Source organism: Leptodactylus fuscus, chromosome 4 (assembly GCF_031893055.1).
Source record: "Leptodactylus fuscus isolate aLepFus1 chromosome 4, aLepFus1.hap2, whole genome shotgun sequence".
Taxonomy (NCBI): domain Eukaryota; kingdom Metazoa; phylum Chordata; class Amphibia; order Anura; family Leptodactylidae; genus Leptodactylus; species Leptodactylus fuscus.
The window spans coordinates 59,390,610-59,404,044 of NC_134268.1; the positions used below are offsets into that span (position 1 = coordinate 59,390,610).

The following is a 13,435-nucleotide window of genomic DNA, read 5'->3' on the forward strand; positions in this document are numbered from 1 at the left end:
ATAAATAGTCATCTTTGCACTGCTTGTGACATGTTTTTTTTTTTTACACTAAATTATACTGTAAATTGACATTTTGTGATGTTAATGTTTAATTCTTTTCTTACTTTTCAGATGTCTCAGAGCATGTCATCCGTTTCTGCAAGGCATTCTGAGAAAATAGCAATTCGAGAGTAAGTTTGTGGGGTTTTATTGTTGTTTTGTAGTATTTTACTTTTTTTTGGTATGTTTTACAGCGAGAACTTGTCACCATAAAAATGCAGTCTTGTATGCAGGCATCAACTGAGCAGATTGATAGACAGTGTTGTGGGAGAAGTTTCAGTATTACCTATATAATCTGCTCATTTATATCTCAGCCCTTTCTATGCTTAGAATTACCGTATATACTCGAATATAAGCCAATTTTTTCAGCACAGTTTTTGTGCTGAAAAAGCCCACCTCGGGTCTATGAGCAGCCGCAATAGTAATGTATAGAATCTCCCATAAAATAGTGGGGGAAAAAAGAAGCTTTAAAAAAATATATAATAAAAAAATAAAGTAAATAAAAGTTCTAAATCCCTCCTTTCCCTAGAATACATATAAAAGTAGAAAATGAATGTGAAACACAAACACATTAGGTATCCCTGTGTCTGAAAGTGCCCGGTCTACTGAATATAGGGTATCTGCAGTGCTCCTGTTCTGTCAGGAAGGGGTTAATAGGAGCACTGCAGATACCCTATATTCAGCCAGGCTGAATTCCAAGTGGGGGGAAAAAAACCTCAGTGCTCAGGGAAGGGGCAGAGAGACAACCAAAACACCCCCTCCCCTTTCCCAGTATCCAGCATCTACTGCACCCAAAAACTCCGACCATTTTAATTTTTGAAATTTTCCAGTAGCTGCTGCATTCCCCCCCCCCCCCCCCCTCGGCTTATACTCGAGACAATAAGTTTTCCCAGTTTTTTGTGGTAAAATTAGGGGCTTCAGCTTATATTCAGGTGGGCTTATACTTGAGTATATACGGTAGTCATCCAGTCATGGAGGAGATCCTGACATTGACATCACTGCCAGGACCGGGCTATGCTTCTAAACAGAGAAAAATCAGCCATATACATGAAAAAAAAAAAAAAGTTATACTGAATCTTTTGTCTAAAAACTATGTCTGTCTGCTCGACTCCTCCTGCTCTGCAGATTAGACTGTATTTTTATGGTGACACGTTCCCTTTAACACCATTTTCCAGTTCGATCCCTACTGCTTTTGTTGTTCTTTGTGTGGTGAATATAATATCATTGACTGTGTATTGTTACGATCCTTTTGATCCCAGCCAGATTAGTGCACTTTCTGGTTCGGCCTCTTATATTATGCCTTCACTTATTATACCGTATCTGATGGGGATATTCTTATAGGTTCTTAAGTTATAGATGGATGTCATATACTGTATTCTTCATGTAAAATATTGGAGATTCATGTAGAACTGGATAACAGCAGGTTAATGTGTTTTTAATCAGTAAAAATTATTCAAAGGAATTACCTCACTTAAAGGGGTGGTGCCATTAAGCACACTTGTCTCCTCTATTGGATGGGGTTAAGTGTCCAATGGCCAGATCCCCCAGCAGTTAGGAGAATGGGGTACCAAAATTCATCCTCAAGTCTCTTTGTAAATGGAGCAGTAGTGCACTCCATTCACTGCTATGGGGTTGCTGGGACTATAATCCCCACCAGCTCCTGCAGTCCCATAGAAGTGGATGGAGCGCCAGTCACGTAAGCGCATTGGCGCTTCTTCATTCACACTGAGGCTTTAGGGTGAGCGTTGGTCCCGTCTTCCTGAGGAGCAGAGAGAGATGAGCGAGTACTATTCGAAACGGCATTTTCGAATAGCACGCACCCATAGGAATGAATGGATGCAGCCAGCACGCAGGGGGTTAAGCAGCCGGCCGCCGGCAAAGTCTACATGCCGGCCGCTTCCATTCATTCCTATGAGTGCGTGCTCGCTCATCTCTACAACCACTTTAACAACACCAGAAACATATCTGATTGTTGGGTTTACTAGGTCCTTGGCTTTTCGTGTTTTGGGGGGGTTTTCCGCTGACATGGGACATTGATTACCTGAATAAATGTTCTCATGAAAAACTCCCCCAAAAAATAAATAGTCCTAATGGGATTCACTGTGTCTGATTTTTCTAGTAGTTTTCTTAGCAGGACCCACTGCTCTTTGTTGAGATAGCCGGTACCTTAGCCATATAATAGGGTGACAGCGTAACATTAAAAACAAGTATATACAGTTATATGTTACTTTTCTATTCTATAAATAAGTCATTAAACTGCACGAAGAAGCTGAAGTTTTTATTAGGAGAAATACATTGCATTTACAATTGTGACACAGTCATACAAATCCTCAGATATATGCATGGGGATATATAGGGACCTGACCTTAAAATTTAATGTTGTTTATATGTCAGGAAAAGCCCAGCATTAAATTGTGACCTGACCATTGTTTCTCTTCCCAATCTTCACACTATAGTACTTGCTACTGCCTTACACATTACACTGAAGCTTGTTTAATTTATTTTGCTGGAAAGTTAGTATTTTTGCATTTAATTTAATTCAACACCAATATGTAAGAAACAAAAATGAAGATCCATATCATGGAAGTAAAAAAAAACTTCTCAAAACTTCTCAAATTTGTCAAATGTATTTGAATGTCACTTGCACTTTACAATGAAAGTACAATCTTCAAATCCCACTTGGTAAATTCCTTAGAAACTGAAAATTCTTGGTGTAATTATATTTATACATTTACCAGCTCAAGTTAATGTCGTCCTTTTGGTTTAGTAAAATGGATTAAAAAAAAATAAAAATTGGGTGCTCCTATAGGCAGTTGTCTATATCAGAAAATCAAGTAGACGTGTATGTGCTGATCTGCAATACTAGTTACAGCCTTTGGACAGGGGTGGTGCTATTTCTGGCACTTGGATATCTCATTCATATCCTTATAACAGACGTATTATCCATGAATAACACTCCAAGGTAATACCCACCTATTTACCGTAATACATATATAAGACTATAATATAGATGGACTCATCGTTTCCATTTTGCTTCCTTGCACTTTCAATTCAGTTACTTCTTTTTATCAATAAGAAATTGAAGACATTTAGAGAAATTTCTCATCTTGTTGTAATCTCGTCTTAAAGATTCACTGCCAATGTTTTTGGACTGCTAATCCCTTTTGGAATTTTATCATACTAATAAAAATGATAAATTGATTTTTACATAAAATCTGCCCTCTGTAAACCCCCTTTGACAGTATTTTTTTTATATTAATCTTACTTATGTAATGTTGTCTGGCTAAAACCTTGTTCTATTTGATATTCTGAGAATTTTTGAGCAGCTGCCTTACCCAAGAGATGTATGAGAGGTTAGCAGTACTATACTCCTGAATGTCCTGCGCAGTCCTAAAGTATCCTAAAACAGAATTTTTCGCAGATGTTAATTCTTAGAAATAAAGCTATTGGTACAGTAGTAGGCTAAAGCAGCCCATACAGAACGGTCAACCATCTAATGTACATGGGGGCTTTCCTGACCCTAGATGGCAGACAGCAGGGGACATAATGATTGGACAGTTGGTTTTCACCTGCTTGATTCCGGGAGTTTAATGGTAGACTTCTCGACCATCATATTAAGCAATGTCAATACAACAGAGAATTAGACAACCATTAAAAGCTACATACTGAAAACATGGCCCCATAAAAGATTTACTGGCTTCAAGTCACAAATAACACACTTACATTCATACTCAAGGTATAATCTTCCTTGTGTTCATGTCCTAACAGCTTCCAGGTTGGGGATTTGGTACTTATCATCTTGGATGAACGTCACGACAATTACGTGTTATTTACGGTCAGCCCAACTCTGTATTTCCTGCATTCAGAATCACTGACGGCATTAGATCTTAAGCCAGGTGAGTGTGGTAAGTGTCACCCACCCACAGCAATTTCAATATCATTAAAGCCATTTATAAGCTGCCTTCTCGTCTTATAAAAAATTGTTACAACTTGGACAATATTTGTGTAAAAAAAAAAAAAGGGATTTTCACCACTAAACCCACAACACTGTTAAGGTAGGATGTGAAATATGATAAATTTTTCTGTAAACTAGGTGAAAAGAGTCACATGAAAGGCTGACAGTTCTTACTTTTCATTTTTGCTGAAGAGATTTGTGGCTGATTCAGAGCACAGATGGGTTCATGCAGATAAGGGTATAATGAGGAAGGTTCTGCCAGACAAATTCATCAGATTGAGAACTAAAATACCATTACAAAGAAACAAACCGGCATTTTAAACTGCTGTTACCTCTGTAGTCCCACAAACCTCAAGGAGTGGGATCCTCCAGAGTCTTGCAGTTGTTTTATAAACTTACTATTCGGCCACCCCTAAACGGTACTCGCAAGCAGAAATGTTTGCAGTTGGCTTAAACATACATAAAGACTAATTTAGAAACAATGGTGTTGTGTTGTGCAACCCTGGAAGGTCCAGATGGATGGAGTAGTGGATTGTTGTGGATGGCCACCATGTCACAACAAGGCTATCAGCAGGAGGTGGGGGAGTGATGTTTTGAGCTGGAATCATGGGAGCTGGTAGACTCCTTTAGGATTCCTGAAATTTGGAAATGACCTATGCAAAGTTTCTTAATGACCACTTTCTTCTATGGTACAAAAAAAAAAGTGCCTTCTGTAGCAAAATCATCTACATGCATGGCAATGCACCATCCCATGCAACCAAAGAATACTTTGGATGCAATGGGCAAAAATGGAAAGAAATTCATGGTGTAGCCACCATTCTCCCCTGACCTCAATCCTACCAAGAACTTTGGAGTTCCAAACTCCTTGCAAAATTGTCCTTGGTGGTGCTAACTAGAGATGAGCGAACACTGTTCGGATCAGCCGATCCAAACAGCACACACCCATAGAAATGAATGGAAGCACCTGTGACGCCGGCCGCCGGCAAAGTCAGCGTCACAGGTGCTTCCATTCATTTCTATGGGTGCGTGCTGTTCGGATCGGCTGATCCGAACAGTGTTCGCTCATCTCTAGTGCTAACCACTGAGCCACCATGCCTCCCTGTGTTCAAACAATAAAAATAATATCCTTACTGCAAACAACAAATAAATAAGGTGTAACTCACTGTGGCCATAATACAGTGGTTGTATTCTGTACCAGTTCAGCAGTGTATTATGACATTTTCTCTCGTAGCCTCTACTTGGCCAAACCCTTGACTGGTCTTACTACTTAGACCCGGTTCACATCTGCACATGGGTTTCCATTCAGGAAGTCCGCTTGGGGGAACCCCGAATGGAAACCTAATCCGCATAAAAAGCGGTTAGCTAAGGAAACTCACGGACACCATAGACTATAATGGGATCCGTGAGGTATCTGCACAAAAAATGCAGAGAGAAAAGTGCTGCTTGCAGATCTTTTCTTTCCGCATTGTTCATGCAGAGAGAGGAATGGCCCAAACCCATATGTGAACCAGACCTTAGTATATACAATAAATTATGAAGAAGGGCCTACATATCTGTGTCCTTCTCCAACATACTTCTGGTTTTACACATCACAGAACAGATAAGGAGAGGGACAGCAATTCTCCTGTGATCTATGAGAAATTCTTCTCGCCTTCCCCAGTAGAGACACAATCACATCCTGTAATTGGTAATGAAAAGCAGTGAACAATGGGCGGCCTTGTTTTCATGCTAACAGCTCTTCATGTTGTAAATCACTATGCTTATTTTCCACATGTGGTTTTGTTCATAAACTGGAATTATCCAGAATATTTTCAGTTGAAATGGATTTTATCTCACAAGACCCAAAATCTTGTTGGCATAAAAAAAAAAGAGAGTATGATCTGTTGTTACTGTGCAGATGTCCCTGACCTTTGAAGGCATTGCTGGTTATAAGTTGGGCAATCTGGGTTACATGCTATCAGAGGTATCATCAAACCATAGTCTTCTAATAAGTCAAAGGTTATTTCTGGCTAACTGTGACCGTACAGCTAAAACTGCAATGAGGCCATGTCGCTTTATGTTTTCCCTTCCTACAGGCAAATCTATGGCAGATAGTTACTGTTTACAGCTTCACGAATGATCTATTTCTATTGGCACTTCATTTTTTAAATAAAATACATTGTAGTGGATTGAAGGGAGTCTGTCAGGCCCTAATATGGGCCCACACCAAAAAATATAACAGCAACAACAGAGTTGTAGTCAAAAAAGAAAAAATATCAAAAATAATATTATAAAAATATATAATTATTATTGTTTGTTTATATAGCACCATTAATTCCATGGTGCTTTACATTTGGGGGTTACATACAGTACACAGAATATACAGGTAGATATAATACGAACAATGACCGACTGGCACAGTGGGGTACGGGGCTTACAATCTATGAATAATGAATGTATTAATGAAAATATATAAATACATAGATATAAAGTATCAAATATCATCAGTGGAACACAAAAGGTACAAAAGACAAAAATATATACAGCAAACACAGGACAAGTGTGGGGAGAGATGCTGGAATTAACTATATATGACCAATATGCTGTCCATAAACACCTATAGCAGAAATACCAAAAATGGGCAGTATGAGTATATACAAAGGGCAATACAATGCTTGCTTAAATCAAAGAAATTTTATATATATATATATATATATATATATATATATATATATATATATATACAGCCTATATGAATCCTATAGCACTAGTGCATATATGAGGGGAGATAGAGGGATAGGAACAGCAATGATAAATTATCTGTAGCCACATGAAAAATAATGCCGTGTAGGAGTCTTTAATATGATCAGAAATATCCTTTTTTGGCCACAAACAAATGAGAGATAATCTTCTTGTAATGGATATGCAAATCAGGCTACAAGTGCCCTGTGGGTGGGACTGATGTGCCAGTAGACAGCTCTAAGACCAGCAGAGGCTGAAAGGACAAAGCAAAAAGTGCAGCATTGGTTGTTGTAGCTCTTGTATTTGTCTGTAGGGGTCAGGTCCCCCTCTTTCCCCGGTGCAGTTGCCAGGGGTATTCGGAACTATGATATTGTTTGCTGTGGCCAACCACAGTGCCATACACTATATAGTAGCTATGCTTGGTAATGTAGCTCAGCCCTGTTCATTTGATTGAGACTTGAGTTGCATCATGGCCATGTGAGCGATGGATGTGCTGTCACTGTCTGAGAAGAGTAAGTAGAGTTCACTATCATAAGTCCCAGATAACTTCTTTAAAGATTTCTACCCTGCATTATTATTGGTTTGGGAGAAATATTGGACCAAATGTTGAGGGCAAAAGTAATATATTGTGTAAGGACATTATGGTCACATAAGGCTAAAATATTCTATTGTCCTTATTATGGGCACAAATCTCATTCTATCCATGGTTCTATTTTAGCAGCATCACTGTGATGGTTCTAGGGCAGGTCAGTAGGCTCACGGCTGGGGAGAGATTTCGCACTCGTAATATAGACTGTATGATACATATGATCTAAATTACCCATCTGTTACAATACTTTATTGGATACAGCATCTATTAATATGGGAAAACAACAACAAGGAATTGAAACTCCCTGCAGCTGCTCTCCAGGTAGCAATGGAAGTGAATGACCTTACTGAAGAACAATTTTACTTTGCTTTTCTTTTTTATTAGATTTAAGATCAAAAGCTTGAACTGTTACATTTCCAGATCTTATAGCGGGATAAGATTTTTCTGGTGCAGAGTTCCCAATCCCCTACATAGAGGTACAATTACAGGGGTTGTCGGTAGTCTCACATGATAACTTGTTCACAGGATAAGTGAAAAGCATAACCACGATCCCAAGTATGGGAGGGTAATGTATCAATATGGAAAGAGAGTTTTGCATCTGAGATATAATCTCTGTATGACTGACGAATGTGTCGTGTGTTCTTGTAATTGGTGGGACTTACAACAGAAGGACCCCCAATGATTAAAATCTTCAACCTGTTCTTTGGATAGGTGTTCAGTTTTCATTAAGAGGTGGCAAGTGGAGATGACTTGGGAGTTTACTGTATGCTGTTGTACTCAGGCTATTAATATGGAAAAATTTAGAGAGTAATTTCAGTCGGCCTTCTGTTTAAAATTGTTGTTTAAATACGGCTATGTCTCGGCTTTCTGCCGGAGCTGTGTAGCCGGAATCCATGGCACAATCAAGCAGGATGATGCTTTTTTCCAGTGTTCTGAAAAAACAAAGCATATTGTTTTCTGGCTGGAATATGGAGCGGATTTTACGACAAAATCCTCCTCAAAATTAGCTGCAAATTCCTCTGCGTGAACATAACCACACAGTTCTACTGCATACTCTGGGAAAGCCAATGGAGGCCAAAAGAGTGTCGCCATTTTTCTTTTTCCTTTTGAAAGGCATTGCCGATAAAATACAGACTTTGCATGGTGCTAGGTGGTTGGTGCCTCTGCGAACCATTTCTCCATTCAATTAATAGGTGATCATAATGAACATGTGAATTCTGGATTTTCGCTACTTTTTGCTTCACCATTTTATTTTTGATACAAAATTCTAAAAATCCATCACCTGTGAATTATAATACAACATTCTTTCTAGCAGAAAACCTGATTGACTCTTGTCGCTGTCCTCATTGTGCTTGCGTGTTAGATTTCTTTCTAGGTATAGGCATATTACAGAGGTATACGTTGGCTGCTGCGGTATTAATCACCCCGTACATTAAGCACTAATACCGCACCCTTCTGTACCCATGAGTTCGTGCTGAAAAGACATAGGACTTGTTGATATTCCGATGACATAGTATTAGCTGCTGATCGTTGTTTGCCAGTTCTCAAACATTTTAACTGTCCAGACAGAAGATTGAAGCTAATATTTAGAATATAACCCTGTGTATTTATGGGTAGACATTAACCTCCAGAGTTTATGCTTAAGCTGGGGTAAAATAAATAACATAAAGCAGCAGGGCCAAGTCAGGCAATAGGTAGACTAACCATAAAGGGTAGCGCTTCTAATACAGATTGATTTTATTTGAAAGATTATTACATAATACATAATGATCCTTCAAGAACTCCTGCTGTGTCTTAAGTTATAGTGAACTAATGGAGTCATCTGAGGCTAAAGTCATAACTGTAAAGCAACGTTGTCTCTGTATCAAAGAACGTTTTCCTAAAATGTACAGTCTTTGAGCTTCCATTGTGTATTTCTTTTTATTGTTTTACTCAATTTTATGAGTAAAGCTTTGTGACAGTCGCAGACCTAAACTTACTGAGGCTACATTCACATCTGCATTGGAGACTCTGTCGTACTGTGCGTTAAAAATTGCTAGACGAGAAAGTGTGAGAAGTCTGATTTTTTTGATCTGATGGTTTCATTTTAAAAGTATGGCCACCTAACAGATCCCATTATGGGGTCCCAAAGGGGTCGATTGGGCTCTGTATGTGTTTGGTATTGTTGCAGTCCACCTATCCATTCTGGTCCTCCAACAAAGGCTCGTAAGACAAAGTTGACAAAGGTCGGTGGAACAATTTAAGCCACAGTAAATGCTGCAAACTAAATTTTTAATGTTTTCCACAGTTCACTTTACTTGTCAGACTTTATACTTGGAAAGTGGAATGGAAAGTTCCCAAGTTTAACTCATGACTCTCTCTTTTTGGTTTTACACTGAAAAGTGAGATTTTTTAGTAATTGTAACATGGCTGATTTTTGCATAAAAATTTAATTATATATATATATATATAGTAAGCCGATGGCTGGTCAGGTAATGTAGGGGGGTGTACATCTCACCCAGACTACTAAGGTGGGTGAGATGGGGAAACTCCAGAAAGAATGTTTCTCAGCAGATAACTATTGTCTGCTGATAGTCATTTTAAAGTTTCAGTTACTGGGCTGGATTTTTAGGAATGTCAGGTAGGTTGGTAGTGGGACCTTTCATTCCACCCCCCTCCAGTCCACACTTTGGGGATGTTCCGGCAGCGACTCAGCTGTTGAGAGTCTCCTCGTCAAGGAGACTTAAGAAGTTGCTCCAGCAGCAGACTGGGGGCAGAGCTTGGCTGGAGAGCAAACAGAGAGGTCGTTTTTTGGAGCTGTGTCCTGAATGATTCAACTGGCTTTTGATTTCTGTTATTCTAGGTGAGGTAACCTATTCTATGTCTATCTCAGGCTAATGGGATTCTCAATTTTAATCTCTATCTTTACGTTTCGTTTTTCCTTAAGAAAAAAAAACATAATTAATAGTTCAGAAATCTGCACGGCGAGGAGGAGACAGCTAGATCTGCTTCCTAAAATTTCCCCACTGTGGGACTATTAAAGGATTATCTTATCTTCAAGCTGTCTTCTCCTGCCACCCAGCCACTGACCAAAGTGAAGAGACTATTGATTATAGTGTACAGAGAGTACAAAGAGTGCATGGACTATATCAGACTCCGCGGCAGGGCGAACAGCAATTTCTCAATTCTTTTGATCAATATCTTTTTAAGACCAATTTTGGATGTTGACATTTGCATTTGATTTCAGGTTGTATACTTAGATATAATAGATATAATACTTATAATAGATCACCATTTGTCTTGGGAATGTTATGCTTACTCTGTTTTGTATTTGATTCCATGTTTGTAGCTGCTGGTCCTAGAAGACCCTGGGTACTTGGTAAAGTGATGGAAAAGGAGTACTGCCAAGCAAAAAAGGTAAGTAATATATAGTGCAAGTGGTTTTACATCTCATTTACATATTTCTTTATCTGTAATTGTCTAGTTAACCTAGATGGTGTAAATGGAGGGATATGATAAATTATAACTTTTAGTTTTTTGTTTTTTTTTCTTTAAGTGAATTACAATCTTTGTTTATAGAATAGGAAGTTATACAGTTACTTGATATACATATATAACTCACCAGATCCCTATCTGCACAGTAAAATGGTATAGCCCATTGATCATTTTTATGTAATGCATCCATGGGCTTAGTGAATTTGACATGTAACAGCCAGTACATCATGTGACCTCTGGCATTCTGTAAGCATGAAAAACAAGTGCTGAGCCAGCATACAGGACACACATTGGGATAATAAAATATAATTAAAGGTGTTATTTTGGGGAATAAAAAGTTGTAACCGTGCATTCACTGCACTGGATAGGCCTTTCCTGATATAGATAAGGGTCTCCAGCATTCTGATTATTAGATATGCACAGTGCAGTAGAATAGCCAAAGTCTCTGTGCTCCACCTCCTCTTTTTACAATACGACGTTCCTTCATGTCATCAAACCCCCTCTACCCTACGTACAAGCAATAAGAGTACAGCAGAGTCTGTGACGTAACAGCCAGAATATTAGCAAAAGAGCCACTTTTCCTGTGGTGACATTGCTGTCTCAGCGGACATGCTATCTATGACCTATTTTTGCTGCCTAATGTTAGCGCTAGTTAGAAAGTAATATCTATGTATGTGTCTTTCAGGCTCAAAACCGATTTAAGGTTCCCCTGGGTACAAAATTTTATCGTGTGAAAGCAGTGCCATGGAACAAGAAAGTCTAAGCTGCCCACCTACACTACTGTCACACACTTATACCCCGGCTTGTTTGACCCACATATATCCATAGCCTAAACAGCTGCTCATCCTTTTTCTATGAAGATTGGAGTTCAGGTCCTTAACGGTGTTGTATAATTTTCTTTTTTTGGGGTTTTATGATTTAGAAAATCTTATATGAGAGGGTTCTGCATATCTGCCCCTATTTTCTTTCATCCAAACTACTTAGAATTGTGGACCAAGACACCTCTGTTCTTTCAAAGGACAGGTGACATGGATAAAGTTTGTTTTTTTTTTGTTTTTTTTTTTTATTTTAGCCATATTTTCTGCCTGATGAATATAAATTAGCTTGTACTTAGATGTTAAATGTTAGTTACCATTATTACCAGCATTTGTCTCTTTGTGAAACACAAGTACTGGCACTCTTCAACACGTCCTTTATAACCTGTGTAAATTTTACAGCAAAGGGGAGTGTGTATGGCATGCGGATAATCACCATTTTATTTACTATGAGTTTGCCTCAGTATAAAATTTAAAAAAATAAATTAAAAAAAAAAAAATGGGAAAAAGTATGATATATATTGGAATCTGTCTATTTACCTACAATATGGCTTGGTAATAACATAAAACAAAAAATTAAAAAAAAAAAATAATACTAATTTTCTTGGCTGGTCAATGCAGCTCTCCAATGCACTTTTGGTTGATTTCTATAGGACATTTTGAAGGGAAGAATGTATACAGCACTACATGGCATAAACCAAGCTAAAGCAACCCCGGCCATATGGAAATCCTTTGTTACGTTAAATAGATCATATTGATAAAATTGTATTTTATGGTTGAGTTTCAGGCAAAAGAACTTCATTGTACATTAAGCATACTCAAGTAACAAATTATTGTATTGCAAAGACATGTAGAGTTTTAAAACAATAAAGATTTAAAACTGTAAATGTTTGAAAATCTGTCTTTTAAAAAATGTATACTGTACATATAATAAAACACAATATTATTGTGCATAATTTTATTCATGCATCTAAGTTATGTGAAATGTTATGCTCTAGTAATGTTTTCCAATAAAATAAGGGAAAAATTGTGTATTTTGGTTTACTAATTGAACATGTATATTTACTGGCGGATAAATACTCCCACGGCTTGTAAAATATATCTTTTTTTCTCACTGGTTATAAGATGAAATTTATTTCATATTTAATACTTTCTTTGGTTTAAAGATAATATGATTTTAATGACTGTGCCATATTTTCAAACAATTTTTTTAAGCAGCGTTTCAAAAATAGTACCGATGAATTCAAGAAACTTTGTTGTATATCTTATTAAGGTCATGTGTTTCATTTTCCACTTATTAAGTGGAGTTGCTTTTTAAACATTAGGGGGCGTTCACACTACCGTTGGTGTCCGACAGCAGTGTCCGTAGCTACTGTCCGTTCAAGGTTTTAGCAACGGACACTATTTGTGTCCATTACAATTTCTATTCATTTCAATGGGATTTTATCTGTTGTCCTTTAGCGTCAGTTTGTGTCCGTTTACGACCATGTCGATTTTTTTTTTTTTTTTTTTCCAAGCGGACAAAAAAAATCCTACATGCAGGATTTTTCTGTCTGTTTGAAAAAAGCGACAGCAAGTGTCCGTTTTTTTTTTTTTTTGTTTTTTTTTTAACATTGAGGTCTGTGGGCAACGGACAGTCACTGATAGCCATCAGTTACTGTCCGTTTGTGTCCGTTATGATAGGTGTCCGTTTTTGTTGTTTTATTTTTTTTAAACGGACACCTTCTGTGCGGACACCAACAGTAGTGTGAACCCTACCTTAGTCTGTGGAGAGGTGTGTAGCCTGCGTGAATGGACATATGAAAAGCTGCAGTTGATACACTCATGAGTAAGGAGCCCCTT

General features: G+C 37.9%; 1 protein-coding gene across 2 annotated transcripts in view; it reads left to right on the plus strand.

Annotated features, from left to right (window-relative positions):
• The window catches only part of RB1CC1 (RB1 inducible coiled-coil 1), a 97,158-nt gene extending 84,613 nt beyond the window's left edge, over positions 1-12,545 (plus strand). The window contains exons 20-23 of one of the 2 annotated variants that reach the window (XM_075270500.1): positions 112-170; positions 3,808-3,944; positions 10,633-10,700; positions 11,464-12,545. In XM_075270500.1, the coding sequence (XP_075126601.1) occupies positions 112-170; positions 3,808-3,944; positions 10,633-10,700; positions 11,464-11,541 (342 nt within the window). In that variant the 3' untranslated portion in view covers positions 11,542-12,545. The remainder of the gene's footprint in view (positions 1-111; positions 171-3,807; positions 3,945-10,632; positions 10,701-11,463) is intronic. The other variant, XM_075270501.1, reaches the window with a different exon arrangement.
• The last annotated feature ends 890 nt before the right edge of the window (positions 12,546-13,435 follow it).